Source organism: Pimephales promelas, chromosome 1 (assembly GCF_988280905.1).
Source record: "Pimephales promelas chromosome 1, fPimPro1.hap1.1, whole genome shotgun sequence".
NCBI classification, from domain to species: Eukaryota; Metazoa; Chordata; class Actinopteri; order Cypriniformes; family Leuciscidae; genus Pimephales; species Pimephales promelas.
The window spans coordinates 38,805,828-38,819,710 of NC_142769.1; the positions used below are offsets into that span (position 1 = coordinate 38,805,828).

The 13,883-nt window shown below is 38.7% G+C and overlaps 1 protein-coding gene and 1 non-coding gene across 3 annotated transcripts; both read left to right on the forward strand.

The window, feature by feature from the left end:
- The first annotated feature begins 204 nt into the window (after positions 1-204).
- On the forward strand, positions 205-286 carry trnal-aag (transfer RNA leucine (anticodon AAG)). Its single transcript has one exon. It is a non-coding gene; the product is annotated as a tRNA-Leu (tRNA).
- Positions 287-673: 387 nt separating this feature from the next.
- Positions 674-4,546, forward strand: snapc2 (small nuclear RNA activating complex, polypeptide 2). 2 transcript variants are annotated; one of them, XM_039678958.2, is made up of 5 exons: positions 674-983; positions 1,892-2,152; positions 2,238-2,411; positions 2,852-3,392; positions 3,816-4,546. In XM_039678958.2, exons 2-5 carry the CDS (start codon positions 1,937-1,939, stop codon positions 4,133-4,135), a joined length of 1,251 nt encoding a protein of 416 aa, XP_039534892.2. In that variant the 5' UTR covers positions 674-983; positions 1,892-1,936; the 3' UTR covers positions 4,136-4,546. The 2 variants fall into 2 exon arrangements, with proteins under 2 accessions (XP_039534892.2, XP_039534893.2); XM_039678959.2 differs by lacking the exon at positions 674-983 and adding an exon at positions 1,016-1,034.
- Positions 4,547-13,883: the final 9,337 nt, after the last annotated feature.

Genomic DNA, 13,883 nt, shown 5'->3' on the forward strand with positions numbered 1-13,883 from the left:
CTCATCCACTGCACCATCACCACCCCACCCGCGGGGTATATCGTTCACAAAAACCAGTGAAAACGTCATATGACTACATTTGTGGTCAATAACAACGGGAGTTATAATTTAATCGTTAGTTACAAAATTGGTCAAAATGTAGACAATAATTACGATACGAACTGAGAAAGTACTGAAACCCTTTTTTAATACAATTACGTAGTAGGTAGCGTGGCCGAGCGGTCTAAGGCGCTGGATTAAGGCTCCAGTCTCTTCGGGGGCGTGGGTTCGAATCCCACCGCTGCCAATGCTTTTGAATGTACATCTAACAGCAGGCGTAATAATATACCATTTAAATTTCTCATGACAAGTAAAAATGTCTGAATGCCTACATGTAGGGTAGGCGGACCTGGATATGAAATATAATGTAATTTGTGGCTTCAGTGGTTCCATCAAAGGCGGAAGTACTTTACCGTACTTTAGTTGCGGAAATAGATCTATCATATTGCATGTGGGTGAAACAAAACCCAGATTAAGATAAATTGATTTTAGCTTGGTCAAGGTTTACAAAAATTATATATTTCAGGTCTTTTTGTCACCATAACAGGTTTAACGTTAGAAAAATACCGAGAGTAACTTATATTAAAATTACTGCAATGAGAAATTCGTTTTCGTTTGAAAAGTTTGAGCGGTCTCTGGTGGTGTGTTTCACAAACGACAAGTGTTGCAAACTCTATCACAATAAACCGGTATAAACGAAAGTGAGTGCAATCGACCGCTTAAGTCTTTTATAATATTTTTTTATTCATTAAATTTTAAATTTATAGATTTATAACGTATATTTTGAATTAGATATAATAAACCAGAAAAGCCCGTGCAATCGGTCACGTGAAAACGCATTTCAGCTTCGTGTTTCTTGAGCCTCTTAGTGGCTCGTAGTGAGATACGGGTACTTACGTTACCCCCTCTAAATGGCACTGCCCCTTCAGCAACCCGCTCGCCCAGTAAGTTACGGAAGTTTCTTATCTTTTGACTTTCCATCTAGATTTTTGCAAGTAATTTTATTTGATGGTTACCGTGCAGTCCTTCCTTAAAACTGTGTAAATTAAGTGAATGAATAGTCCGTTGGTCAAGCGCTGTCATACAGCTTACTTATTGGAAATATTTAATGTGGTGTTAAATCCGCTGGTGCCATGTAGATATGTATATATAAGCAGTGGCTTTAGGAAAGCTGGGACAACATGTTTTTCAGCATTCTGGCGCACTTTACAAAGATTGAAAAGATTCGTTGTGAGGTTATTGGGGCATTTGTAACCTGTTTTGATGTTCATATACATTCCCGTAATTAACTCCATTAAAATGACCATTAAGTTAGTTTCTCAGGTGCAGAACATACCAAAATATAACTAAACCTTGATGGGACATACAACAGAATTTAAAGAGAATTTGCTCCACATAGATTCTTTGAAAACAAAGCTTTTCTTGTTGAAATTGAAAGGTTCCTCTTCAAGTCCTTCTTAAAGGAATGTAATTTATAGTTTGAGAAATAAATAAGCCATTAATATTTAGGACTCCAAGCACCGAAGGTACCTTCACATTCATTTGAAATTGTCCTGTGACATCCTTTTAAATGTAAAATTTTGAATGTTTGTCCACAAATTCTCCACACAGATCAGACCCTAACTTCAGTAAAGAGTCAATATGGAGTTTGCTAGAAAAACTAGTCCATAAGATACATTTCATTTAGATTACTGATCACTGATCATCACTCTGATAATTGCCACTTGTGGCTACAGTATATTAATATAAAATGTTGCTTTCCCATTATTTTGTGCTCCTGCACAAAGTTTATTGAAGCTTAATGGGTAGTTTTTAAATATTAAATGTGAACATTGTCTTTTTTATACAACAGGCATATCAAGATACATTGAAGACAACTTTTATCTAATCAGCAACTATGAAACCTCCATTTCGTCAGCGAACTGAACCGTCACGCTTTCTACTTCAGAGCATTGAGCAAAAACAGACAGTGAGAGACAAATCATTCTGCAAAGGATGGGCTCGCAAAGATCTACAAAGCTTTTTGCAAGCTTTGAAACTACAGAATAATTTTGAATCAGAGTTAGATCTGACTGAGCTTCAAAAGAAAGTTCCCAGACGATCTCTCAAAGAGGTAAACCCATTGCCATCACCCAAAACAGATTAAGCCGGATGAACATGCACATGTCCATTGTAATGCAATTACTGCTTGGTTTTAGATTGAAGACCTGATAAAGTCCCTGAAGTCACGTATGCTGCAGAAGATTTATCTTCAGGTTCACAGTCAGAGGAGGGAGTATCGCAAGACTAAGGTTCCCATTGAAATCTGGGCAGAGCTGGTTCAGAAAATGTCCAGATCTCATGAGAAAACTATTTCCTCTGCCTTTTCCCAGGTCTGTATTTGACATTTGAATGTGGAAATGCACCGAACACCACACAAAAACAATAATTTCTCAAATTTTTTATGAATACACATTTTTATTGAGCTTGTGAGGGGCGAACTGGTTTGACATTTCTTAGACAGTATTACAAATAAGGAGTAGACAAATAATGATGGATAATGTTTATATTTGACAGTAAGGTTGTTGTGATACTTTTGAACTACAATGATACAGGTGTGTTACATTCATGCACCACAAGTAAGTAAGTTCAGGAATCGATTCTGTCAATGATTGATCTCTTACGACTCTCATTTATGACAAACAGTATACTGTCTCTTACGATTATCATTTATGACAAACAGTATACTGTATTTTACTGATTTATTGCCTTTTATCACAATAAAGCGGATAAAATGCTAATCATTTCTGTTTATTTTTTTCTCCGTCATCAGATGCTTGTGATTTCTGCGACAGAGCCATGTGGCCTGATGCACTCTGAACCTCCACACCCCACCAGCCGAACACCTGCTTTCTCCAAACTTTACCCAGTTCAGTCCCCTAAAACCCCCTCTCAGCCTTCCGCCTCGGGCAGGAGCCCAAATCCTGCCGTTTTCACTACCTCAGCTGCATCTCTTATTCAGCCTGACTCTAGTTCTAATGCTGTTGACCATATTAGCAAATTGGATAATGCATCAAGCAATTCACCTGTAGTGCCTAAGACACCTGAGACCCCAACATCCTCACAGATGATAAGAAGCCCAAGCCAACTACAACCAGAAGCAGAACCAACAGTGTCCAGTCCTGTTTCCACTGATCCAGTGTCACCATCAGTTTCCTCAAATAGACACAATCCAGTTCGATTGGGACTTTTAGATCATGATAACGTATCATCCAAACCAAGAATGCTGAAGTGTGTTATGAATTTTGACAAGATTTATAAATATTTAAGTGGCGTTGGCTCTACAGCCGGCAATTTATCCCTTACTTCTATGGGTATGTATTGTTATGATACATTTTATGTAGAATATTCTATTACAATATAAAAAAGTGGAATTAATTATACTCTTCATGGCCATTTTACACATTGTCCCAGGAATGTGGAAGTTCAGCTTAATCAACTTAAACCCAGTTTAAAATGTCTCATTATAACAACCCTCATGCCGTTCCAAACCTGTATGACATCCTTTGTTTTGTCTTTAAAAAGATTACAATGAAAGTCAATGAGGATCAATGTTGTTTTTGAACCCCATTAACTTTGACTTTCATATAAGTCAGTCAGCCGATCATGTGGGAAGGACATGAGGGTAAATAAATAATGACATCATTTTAATTCTGGGTGAACCAATCTGTTATACTTACGTGAAAAGATCTCTATTTTTCTCATATTTTTGCACATTCCTTCTGATATGTCCTCAGAGAGTGCAGTGCTGTTGGATATGCTGATGTGTTTGCCTGAGGAGCTCCCCTTACTGGACTGTGAGGAACTTCAACATCACCTCCTCCAGTTACACTCGCAGCTTTCAAAAACAGCTGCTTCTTCAAACATCCCATGTGCGAATGTAGCTGATCCTACTGTATTAACACAGAAACGTAGGACTACTACTAGATCCTCCACTGAGTCTGTCACACAACCAGCAAAGGACAAAGACTGGGCTACGGCTGGCACCTGTCCTCTCAATCCTTTGTTAGTTCCAGTAACCTTGCTGAAAAGACGGTCTCTGGATTCTGAGAAATGATATGCTTAACCTGAACCCCTTCAGAATTCAGCTGACACCAAGAAACCTTCTGTGTGGGTCTTATGTTTCACTCTTCTACAAGTTCAGATTTGTTCTTCTCTTTTGTTTGGGAAATGTGTGTGTATAATGTATTCATATTATTTCACTACACTTGAGTTGATGATTCTGTTAAAATAAGTTTGTTATAAAAATATCCAAGACATAACGCATGAAAAATAAATGTAACATTGAGTATTTAGAGTGTCTACATCTTCAAATTGTTGTGAATGTAAACAACCATTTATTGCAGTATGTATATTTTCAGTATTGTTGTAGTCTAATGCTCTTGAGTTTCTTTTGTTTTTAACAAAAGTGTATACTTTTCTCATTTTGATTGCAATGCAAATAAAAATTGTCAGTTAAGAGTGATAATTTCTTAAGAAATATGTACAATATCTGGTCACATCTACCCCTCGGTCTGTGTGCAGTTTTAGCTGGTTATGCAGTGTTTATGTTCCTCTAGTCATCCATTCATCTCATGCAAGCTGTGGAAATCGCAATGGAAAACGATTTTGATGTATCCAAATATGTTTAGAGCTTCACAGTGAAAGGTAAAACTTCAGAAATCTCTGTAAACAGTGACGTACACGCGCAAGCGATGACTTCCGGCGCAGAAGCACGAGGCTGACAAGAGGTAAAAAACTATATAAATACTGTTCGTTTTCTCACACAAACCGCTCGTTTCGTGTCTTAGGCCATCAATGTGCATTTACATTCACGAGTCATTAATCATATGTTTAATTTAGACTTCTCTCTGCATGCTGAGCACTGCCGCATTAACCATAGGGCTAGGCGGGGCTAAAGCCCCAGGGCCCAAGCAAGGAGGGGGCCCGTGATTGGCTGTGGAGCAGATACTGCAAGCCATCTGATTACCAAAGCCTTACCACGCAACGTCCCCCACAAATTAGCCCTGTTATTTAGTGGCACTTTCCCTTGTTATATTCCATGCATTATCATGGAATGAGACTTAGACCTGAGTGCAAAAATGGAGGCTCTAGCCCCTTCCAGAGCTGAGATATCGAAACTCAAAAATTCGGCCCGAAAAAAAAAAAACGACAGTGTTACCCCTTACGTTTTTTTTTTTTTTTTTTGGCGAAAAATTAAGTATCCCCAATCTTCTCAAAACTCTGGATTCTGATAGAGGGCCATGAGACTTAGACCTGAGTGCAACAATGGAGGCTCTAGACCCTTCCAGAGCTGAGATATCGAAACTCAAAATTTCGACCAGAAAAAAAAACGACAGTGTTACCCCTTACGTTTTTTTTCCGTTTTTGGCGAAAAATTAAGTATCCCCAATTGTCTCAAAACTCTGGATTCTGGTAGAGGGCCATGAGACTTAGACCTGAGTGCAACAATGGAGGCTCTAGACCCTTCCAGAGCTGAGATATCAAAAAGAAAAATTTCGACCAGAAAAAAAAACCGACAGTGTTACCCCTTACGTTTTTTTTTTTGGGCGAAAAATTAAGTTTCTCCAATCTTCTCAAACCTCTGGATTATGATAGAGGGCTGTGAGACATTGACCTGAGTGCAAAAATGGAGGCTCTAGACCCTTCCAGAGCTGAGATATCAAAATTCAAAATTTCGACCCGAAAAAAAAACGACAGTGTTACCCCTTTTGTTTTTTTTTCGTTTTTGGGCGAAAAATAAAGTTCCTCCAATCTTCTCAAAACTCTGGATTATGATAGAGGGCTGTGAGACTTTGACCTGAGTGCAAAAATGGAGACTCTAGACCCTTCCAGAGCTGAGATATCGAATTTCAAAATTTCGACCCGAAAAAAAAAAAACGACAGTGTTACCCCTTACGTTTTTTTTTTTTTTGGCGAAAAATTAAGTTTCTCCAATCTTCTCAAAACTCTGGATTATGATAGAGGGCTGTGAGACTTTGACCTGAGTGCAAAAATGGAGGCACTAGACCCTTCCAGAGCTGAGATATCAAAATTCAAAATTTCGACCCGAAAAAAAAAACGACAGTGTTACCCCTTTTGTTTTTTTTTTCGTTTTTGGGCGAAAAATTAAGTTTCTCCAATCTTCTCAAAACTCTGGATTATGATAGAGGGCTGTGAGACTTTGACCTGAGTGCAAAAATGGAGGCTCTAGACCCTTCCAGTGCTGAGATATCGAATTTCAAAATTTCGACCCGAAAAAAAAACGACAGTGTTACCCCTTTCGTTTTTTTTCCGTTTTTGGGCGAAAAATTAAGTTTCTCCAATCTTCTCAAAACTCTGGATTATGATAGAGGGCTGTAAGACTTTGACCTGAGTGCAAAAATGGAGGCTCTAGACCCTTCCAGAGCTGAGATATCGAATTTCAAAATTTCGACCCGAAAAAAAACGACAGTGTTACCCCTTTCGTTTTTTTTGTTTTGTTTTTTGGGCGAAAAATTAAGTTTCTCCAATCTTCTCAAAACTCTGGATTATGATAGAGGGCTGTGAGACTTTGACCTGAGTGCAAAAATGGAGGCTCTAGACCCTTCCAGAGCTGAGATATCGAATTTCAAAATTTCGACCTGAAAAAAAAACGACAGTGTTACCCCTTTTGTTTTTTTTCGTTTTTGGGCGAAACATTAAGTTTCTCCAATCTTCTCAAAACTCTGGATTATGATAGAGGGCTGTGAGACTTTGACCTGAGTGCAAAAATGGAAGCTCTAGACCCTTCCAGTGCTGAGATATCGAATTTCAAAATTTCGACACGAAAAAAAAAACGACAGTGTTACCCCTTTTGTTTTTTTTCATTTTTGGGCGAAAAATTAAGTTTCTCCAATCTTCTCAAAACTCTGGATTATGATAGAGGGCTGTGAGACTTTGACCTGAGTGCAAAAAATGGAGGCTCTAGACCCTTCCAGAGCTGAGATATCGAATTTCAAAATTTCGACCCGAAAAAAAAAACGACAGTGTTACCCCTTTCGGGTTTTTTTTGGGCGAAAAATTAAGTTTCTCCAATCTTCTCAAAACTCTGGATTATGATAGAGGGCTGTGAGACTTTGACCTGAGTGCAAAAATGGAGGCTCTAGACCCTTCCAGAGCTGAGATATCGATTTTCAAAATTTCGACCCGAAAAAAAAATGACAGTGTTACCCCTTTTGTTTTTTTTCGTTTTTGGGCGAAACATTAAGTTTCTCCAATCTTCTCAAAACTCTGGATTATGATAGAGGGCTGTGAGACTTTGACCTGAGTGCAAAAATGGAGGCTCTAGACCCTTCCAGTGCTGAGATATCGAATTTCAAAATTTCGACCAGAAAAAAAAAAACGACAGTGTTACCCCTTATGTTTTTTTTTTTTGGCGAAAAATTAAGTTTCTCCAATCTTCTCAAAACTCTGGATTATGATAGAGGGCTGTGAGACTTTGACCTGAGTGCAAAAATGGAGGCTCTAGACCCTTCCAGAGCTGAGATATCGAATTTCAAAATTTCGACCCGAAAAAAAAACGACAGTGTTACCCCTTTCGTTTTTTTTCATTTTCGGGCGAAAAATTAAGTTTCTCCAATCTTCTCAAAACTCTGGATTATGATAGAGGGCTGTGAGACTTTGACCTGAGTGCAAAAATGGAGGCTCTAGACCCTTCCAGAGCTGAGATATCGAATTTCAAAATTTCAACCCGAAAAAAAAAACGACAGTGTTACCCCTTTCGTTTTTTTTCATTTTCGGGCGAAAAATTAAGTTTCTCCAATCTTCTCAAAACTCTGGATTATGATAGAGGGCTGTGAGACTTTGACCTGAGTGCAAAAATGGAGGCTCTAGACCCTTCCAGTGCTGAGATATCGAATTTCAAAATTTCGACCCGAAAAAAAAAACGACAGTGTTACCCCTTTCGTTTTTTTTCGTTTTTGGGCGAAAAATTAAGTTTCTCCAATCTTCTCAAAACTCTGGATTATGATAGAGGGCTGTGAGACTTTGACCTGAGTGCAAAAATGGAGGCTCTAGACCCTTCCAGAGCTGAGATATCGAATTTCAAAATTTCGACCGGAAAAAAAAACGACAGTGTTACCCCTTTCGGGTTTTTTTTGGGCGAAAAATTAAGTTTCTCCAATCTTCTCAAAACTCTGGATTATGATAGAGGGCTGTGAGACTTTGACCTGAGTGCAAAAATGGAGGCTCTAGACCCTTCCAGAGCTGAGATATCGATTTTCAAAATTTCGACCCAAAAAAAAATGACAGTGTTACCCCTTTTGTTTTTTTTCGTTTTTGGGCGAAACATTAAGTTTCTCCAATCTTCTCAAAACTCTGGATTATGATAGAGGGCTGTGAGACTTTGACCTGAGTGCAAAAATGGAGGCTCTAGACCCTTCCAGTGCTGAGATATCGAATTTCAAAATTTCGACCAGAAAAAAAAAAAACGACAGTGTTACCCCTTATGTTTTTTTTTTTTGGCGAAAAATTAAGTTTCTCCAATCTTCTCAAAACTCTGGATTATGATAGAGGGCTGTGCGACTTTGACCTGAGTGCAAAAATGGAGGCTCTAGACCCTTCCAGAGCTGAGATATCGAATTTCAAAATTTCGACCCGAAAAAAAAACGACAGTGTTACCCCTTTCGTTTTTTTTCATTTTCGGGCGAAAAATTAAGTTTCTCCAATCTTCTCAAAACTCTGGATTATGATAGAGGGCTGTGAGACTTTGACCTGAGTGCAAAAATGGAGGCTCTAGACCCTTCCAGAGCTGAGATATCGAATTTCAAAATTTCGACCCGAAAAAAAAAACGACAGTGTTACCCCTTTCGTTTTTTTTTCATTTTCGGGCGAAAAATTAAGTTTCTCCAATCTTCTCAAAACTCTGGATTATGATAGAGGGCTGTGAGACTTTGACCTGAGTGCAAAAATGGAGGCTCTAGACCCTTCCAGAGCTGAGATATCGAATTTCAAAATTTCGACCCGAAAAAAAAAACGACAGTGTTACCCCTTTCGGGTTTTTTTTGGGCGAAAAATTAAGTTTCTCCAATCTTCTCAAAACTCTGGATTATGATAGAGGGCTGTGAGACTTTGACCTGAGTGCAAAAATGGAGGCTCTAGACCCTTCCAGAGCTGAGATATCGATTTTCAAAATTTCGACCCGAAAAAAAAATGACAGTGTTACCCCTTTTGTTTTTTTTTCGTTTTTGGGCGAAACATTAAGTTTCTCCAATCTTCTCAAAACTCTGGATTATGATAGAGGGCTGTGAGACTTTGACCTGAGTGCAAAAATGGAGGCTCTAGACCCTTCCAGTGCTGAGATATCGAATTTCAAACTTTCGACCAGAAAAAAAAAAACGACAGTGTTACCCCTTACGTTTTTTTTTTTGGCGAAAAATTAAGTTTCTCCAATCTTCTCAAAACTCTGGATTATGATAGAGGGCTGTGAGACTTTGACCTGAGTGCAAAAATGGAGGCTCTAGACCCTTCCAGTGCTGAGATATCGAATTTCAAAATTTCGACCCGAAAAAAAAACGACAGTGTTACCCCTTTCGTTTTTTTTCCGTTTTTGGGCGAAAAATTAAGTTTCTCCAATCTTCTCAAAACTCTGGATTATGATAGAGGGCTGTAAGACTTTGACCTGAGTGCAAAAATGGAGGCTCTAGACCCTTCCAGAGCTGAGATATCAAAATTCAAAATTTCGACCCGAAAAAAAAAACGACAGTGTTACCCCTTTTGTTTTTTTTCGTTTTTGGGCGAAAAATTAAGTTTCTCCAATCTTCTCAAAACTCTGGATTATGATAGAGGGCTGTGAGACTTTGACCTGAGTGCAAAAATGGAGGCTCTAGACCCTTCCAGTGCTGAGATATCGAATTTCAAAATTTCGACCCGAAAAAAAAACGACAGTGTTACCCCTTTCGTTTTTTTTCCGTTTTTGGGCGAAAAATTAAGTTTCTCCAATCTTCTCAAAACTCTGGATTATGATAGAGGGCTGTAAGACTTTGACCTGAGTGCAAAAATGGAGGCTCTAGACCCTTCCAGAGCGGAGATATCGAATTTCAAAATTTCGACCCGAAAAAAAACGACAGTGTTACCCCTTTCGTTTTTTTTTTTTTGTTTTTTGGGCGAAAAATTAAGTTTCTCCAATCTTCTCAAAACTCTGGATTATGATAGAGGGCTGTGAGACTTTGACCTGAGTGCAAAAATGGAGGCTCTAGACCCTTCCAGAGCTGAGATATCGAATTTCAAAATTTCGACCCGAAAAAAAAAACGACAGTGTTACCCCTTTTGTTTTTTTTCATTTTTGGGCGAAAAATTAAGTTTCTCCAATCTTCTCAAAACTCTGGATTATGATAGAGGGCTGTGAGACTTTGACCTGAGTGCAAAAAATGGAGGCTCTAGACCCTTCCAGAGCTGAGATATCGAATTTCAAAATTTCGACCCGAAAAAAAAAACGACAGTGTTACCCCTTTCGGTTTTTTTCGTTTTTGGGCGAAAAATTAAGTTTCTCCAATCTTCTCAAAACTCTGGATTATGATAGAGGGCTGTGAGACTTTGACCTGAGTGCAACAATGGAGGCTCTAGACCCTTCCAGAGCTGAGATATCGAAACTCAAAATTTCGACCAGAAAAAAAAACGACAGTGTTACCCCTTACGTTTTTTTTTTTGGGCGAAAAATTAAGTATCCCCAATCTTCTCAAAACTCTGGATTATGATAGAGGGCTGTGAGACTTTGACCTGAGTGCAAAAATGGAGGCTCTAGACCCTTCCAGAGCTGAGATATCGAATTTCAAAATTTCGACCCGAAAAAAAAAACGACAGTGTTACCCCTTTCGTTTTTTTTCATTTTCGGGCGAAAAATTTAGTTTCTCCAATCTTCTCAAAACTCTGGATTATGATAGAGGACTGTGAGACTTTGACCTGAGTGCAAAAATGGAGGCTCTAGACCCTTCCAGTGCTGAGATATCGAATTTCAAAATTTCGACCCGAAAAAAAAACGACAGTGTTACCCCTTTCGTTTTTTTTCGTTTTTGGGCGAAAAATTAAGTTTCTCCAATCTTCTCAAAACTCTGGATTATGATAGAGGGCTGTGAGACTTTGACCTGAGTGAAAAAATGGAGGCTCTAGACCCTTCCAGTGCTGAGATATCGAATTTCAAAATTTCGACCCGAAAAAAAAACGACAGTGTTACCCCTTTCGTTTTTTTTCCGTTTTTGGGCGAAAAATTAAGTTTCTCCAATCTTCTCAAAACTCTGGATTATGATAGAGGGCTGTAAGACTTTGACCTGAGTGCAAAAATGGAGGCTCTAGACCCTTCCAGAGCTGAGATATCGAATTTCAAAATTTCGACCCGAAAAAAAACGACAGTGTTACCCCTTTCGTTTTTTTTGTTTTGTTTTTTGGGCGAAAAATTAAGTTTCTCCAATCTTGTCAAAACTCTGGATTATGATAGAGGGCTGTGAGACTTTGACCTGAGTGCAAAAATGGAGGCTCTAGACCCTTCCAGAGCTGAGATATCGAATTTCAAAATTTCGACCTGAAAAAAAAACGACAGTGTTACCCCTTTTGTTTTTTTTCGTTTTTGGGCGAAACATTAAGTTTCTCCAATCTTCTCAAAACTCTGGATTATGATAGAGGGCTGTGAGACTTTGACCTGAGTGCAAAAATGGAGGCTCTAGACCCTTCCAGTGCTGAGATATCGAATTTCAAAATTTCGACACGAAAAAAAAAACGACAGTGTTACCCCTTTTGTTTTTTTTCATTTTTGGGCGAAAAATTAAGTTTCTCCAATCTTCTCAAAACTCTGGATTATGATAGAGGGCTGTGAGACTTTGACCTGAGTGCAAAAATGGAGGCTCTAGACCCTTCCAGAGCTGAGATATCGAATTTCAAAATTTCGACCCGAAAAAAAAACGACAGTGTTACCCCTTTCGTTTTTTTTCATTTTCGGGCGAAAAATTAAGTTTCTCCAATCTTCTCAAAACTCTGGATTATGATAGAGGGCTGTGAGACTTTGACCTGAGTGCAAAAATGGAGGCTCTAGACCCTTCCAGAGCTGAGATATCGAATTTCAAAATTTCAACCCGAAAAAAAAAACGACAGTGTTACCCCTTTCGTTTTTTTTCATTTTCGGGCGAAAAATTAAGTTTCTCCAATCTTCTCAAAACTCTGGATTATGATAGAGGGCTGTGAGACTTTGACCTGAGTGCAAAAATGGAGGCTCTAGACCCTTCCAGTGCTGAGATATCGAATTTCAAAATTTCGACCCGAAAAAAAAACGACAGTGTTACGCCTTTTGTTTTTTTTTCATTTTTGGGCGAAAAATTAAGTATCCCCAATCTTCTCAAAACTCTGGATTCTGATAGAGGACCATGAGACTTAGACCTGAGTGCAACAATGGAGGCTCTAGACCCTTCCAGAGCTGAGATATCGAATTTCAAAATTTCGACCCGAAAAAAAAACGACAGTGTTACCCCTTTCGTTTTTTTTCGTTTTTGGGCGAAAAATTAAGTTTCTCCAATCTTCTCAAAACTCTGGATTATGATAGAGGGCTGTGAGACTTTGACCTGAGTGCAAAAATGGAGGCTCTAGACCCTTCCAGAGCTGAGATATCGAATTTCAAAATTTCGACCGGAAAAAAAAACGACAGTGTTACCCCTTTCGGGTTTTTTTTGGGCGAAAAATTAAGTTTCTCCAATCTTCTCAAAACTCTGGATTATGATAGAGGGCTGTGAGACTTTGACCTGAGTGCAAAAATGGAGGCTCTAGACCCTTCCAGAGCTGAGATATCGATTTTCAAAATTTCGACCCAAAAAAAAATGACAGTGTTACCCCTTTTGTTTTTTTTCGTTTTTGGGCGAAACATTAAGTTTCTCCAATCTTCTCAAAACTCTGGATTATGATAGAGGGCTGTGAGACTTTGACCTGAGTGCAAAAATGGAGGCTCTAGACCCTTCCAGTGCTGAGATATCGAATTTCAAAATTTCGACCAGAAAAAAAAAACGACAGTGTTACCCCTTATGTTTTTTTTTTTTGGCGAAAAATTAAGTTTCTCCAATCTTCTCAAAACTCTGGATTATGATAGAGGGCTGTGAGACTTTGACCTGAGTGCAAAAATGGAGGCTCTAGACCCTTCCAGAGCTGAGATATCGAATTTCAAAATTTCGACCCGAAAAAAAAACGACAGTGTTACCCCTTTCGTTTTTTTTCATTTTCGGGCGAAAAATTAAGTTTCTCCAATCTTCTCAAAACTCTGGATTATGATAGAGGGCTGTGAGACTTTGACCTGAGTGCAAAAATGGAGGCTCTAGACCCTTCCAGAGCTGAGATATCGAATTTCAAAATTTCGACCCGAAAAAAAAAACGACAGTGTTACCCCTTTCGTTTTTTTTTCATTTTCGGGCGAAAAATTAAGTTTCTCCAATCTTCTCAAAACTCTGGATTATGATAGAGGGCTGTGAGACTTTGACCTGAGTGCAAAAATGGAGGCTCTAGACCCTTCCAGAGCTGAGATATCGAATTTCAAAATTTCGACCCGAAAAAAAAAACGACAGTGTTACCCCTTTCGGGTTTTTTTTGGGCGAAAAATTAAGTTTCTCCAATCTTCTCAAAACTCTGGATTATGATAGAGGGCTGTGAGACTTTGACCTGAGTGCAAAAATGGAGGCTCTAGACCCTTCCAGAGCTGAGATATCGATTTTCAAAATTTCGACCCGAAAAAAAAATGACAGTGTTACCCCTTTTGTTTTTTTTTCGTTTTTGGGCGAAACATTAAGTTTCTCCAATCTTCTCAAAACTCTGGATTATGATAGAGGGCTGTGAGACTT

Coding starts and splice junctions, on each gene's coding strand:
- snapc2 (XM_039678958.2), top strand. CDS start 1,937: ATGAAACCTCCATTTCGTCAGCGAACTGAACCGTCACGCTTTCTACTT. Junction 2,153..2,237: donor CCAGACGATCTCTCAAAGAG/GTAAACCCATTG, acceptor GCTTGGTTTTAG/ATTGAAGACCTGATAAAGTC. Junction 3,393..3,815: donor TTTATCCCTTACTTCTATGG/GTATGTATTGTT, acceptor ATATGTCCTCAG/AGAGTGCAGTGCTGTTGGAT.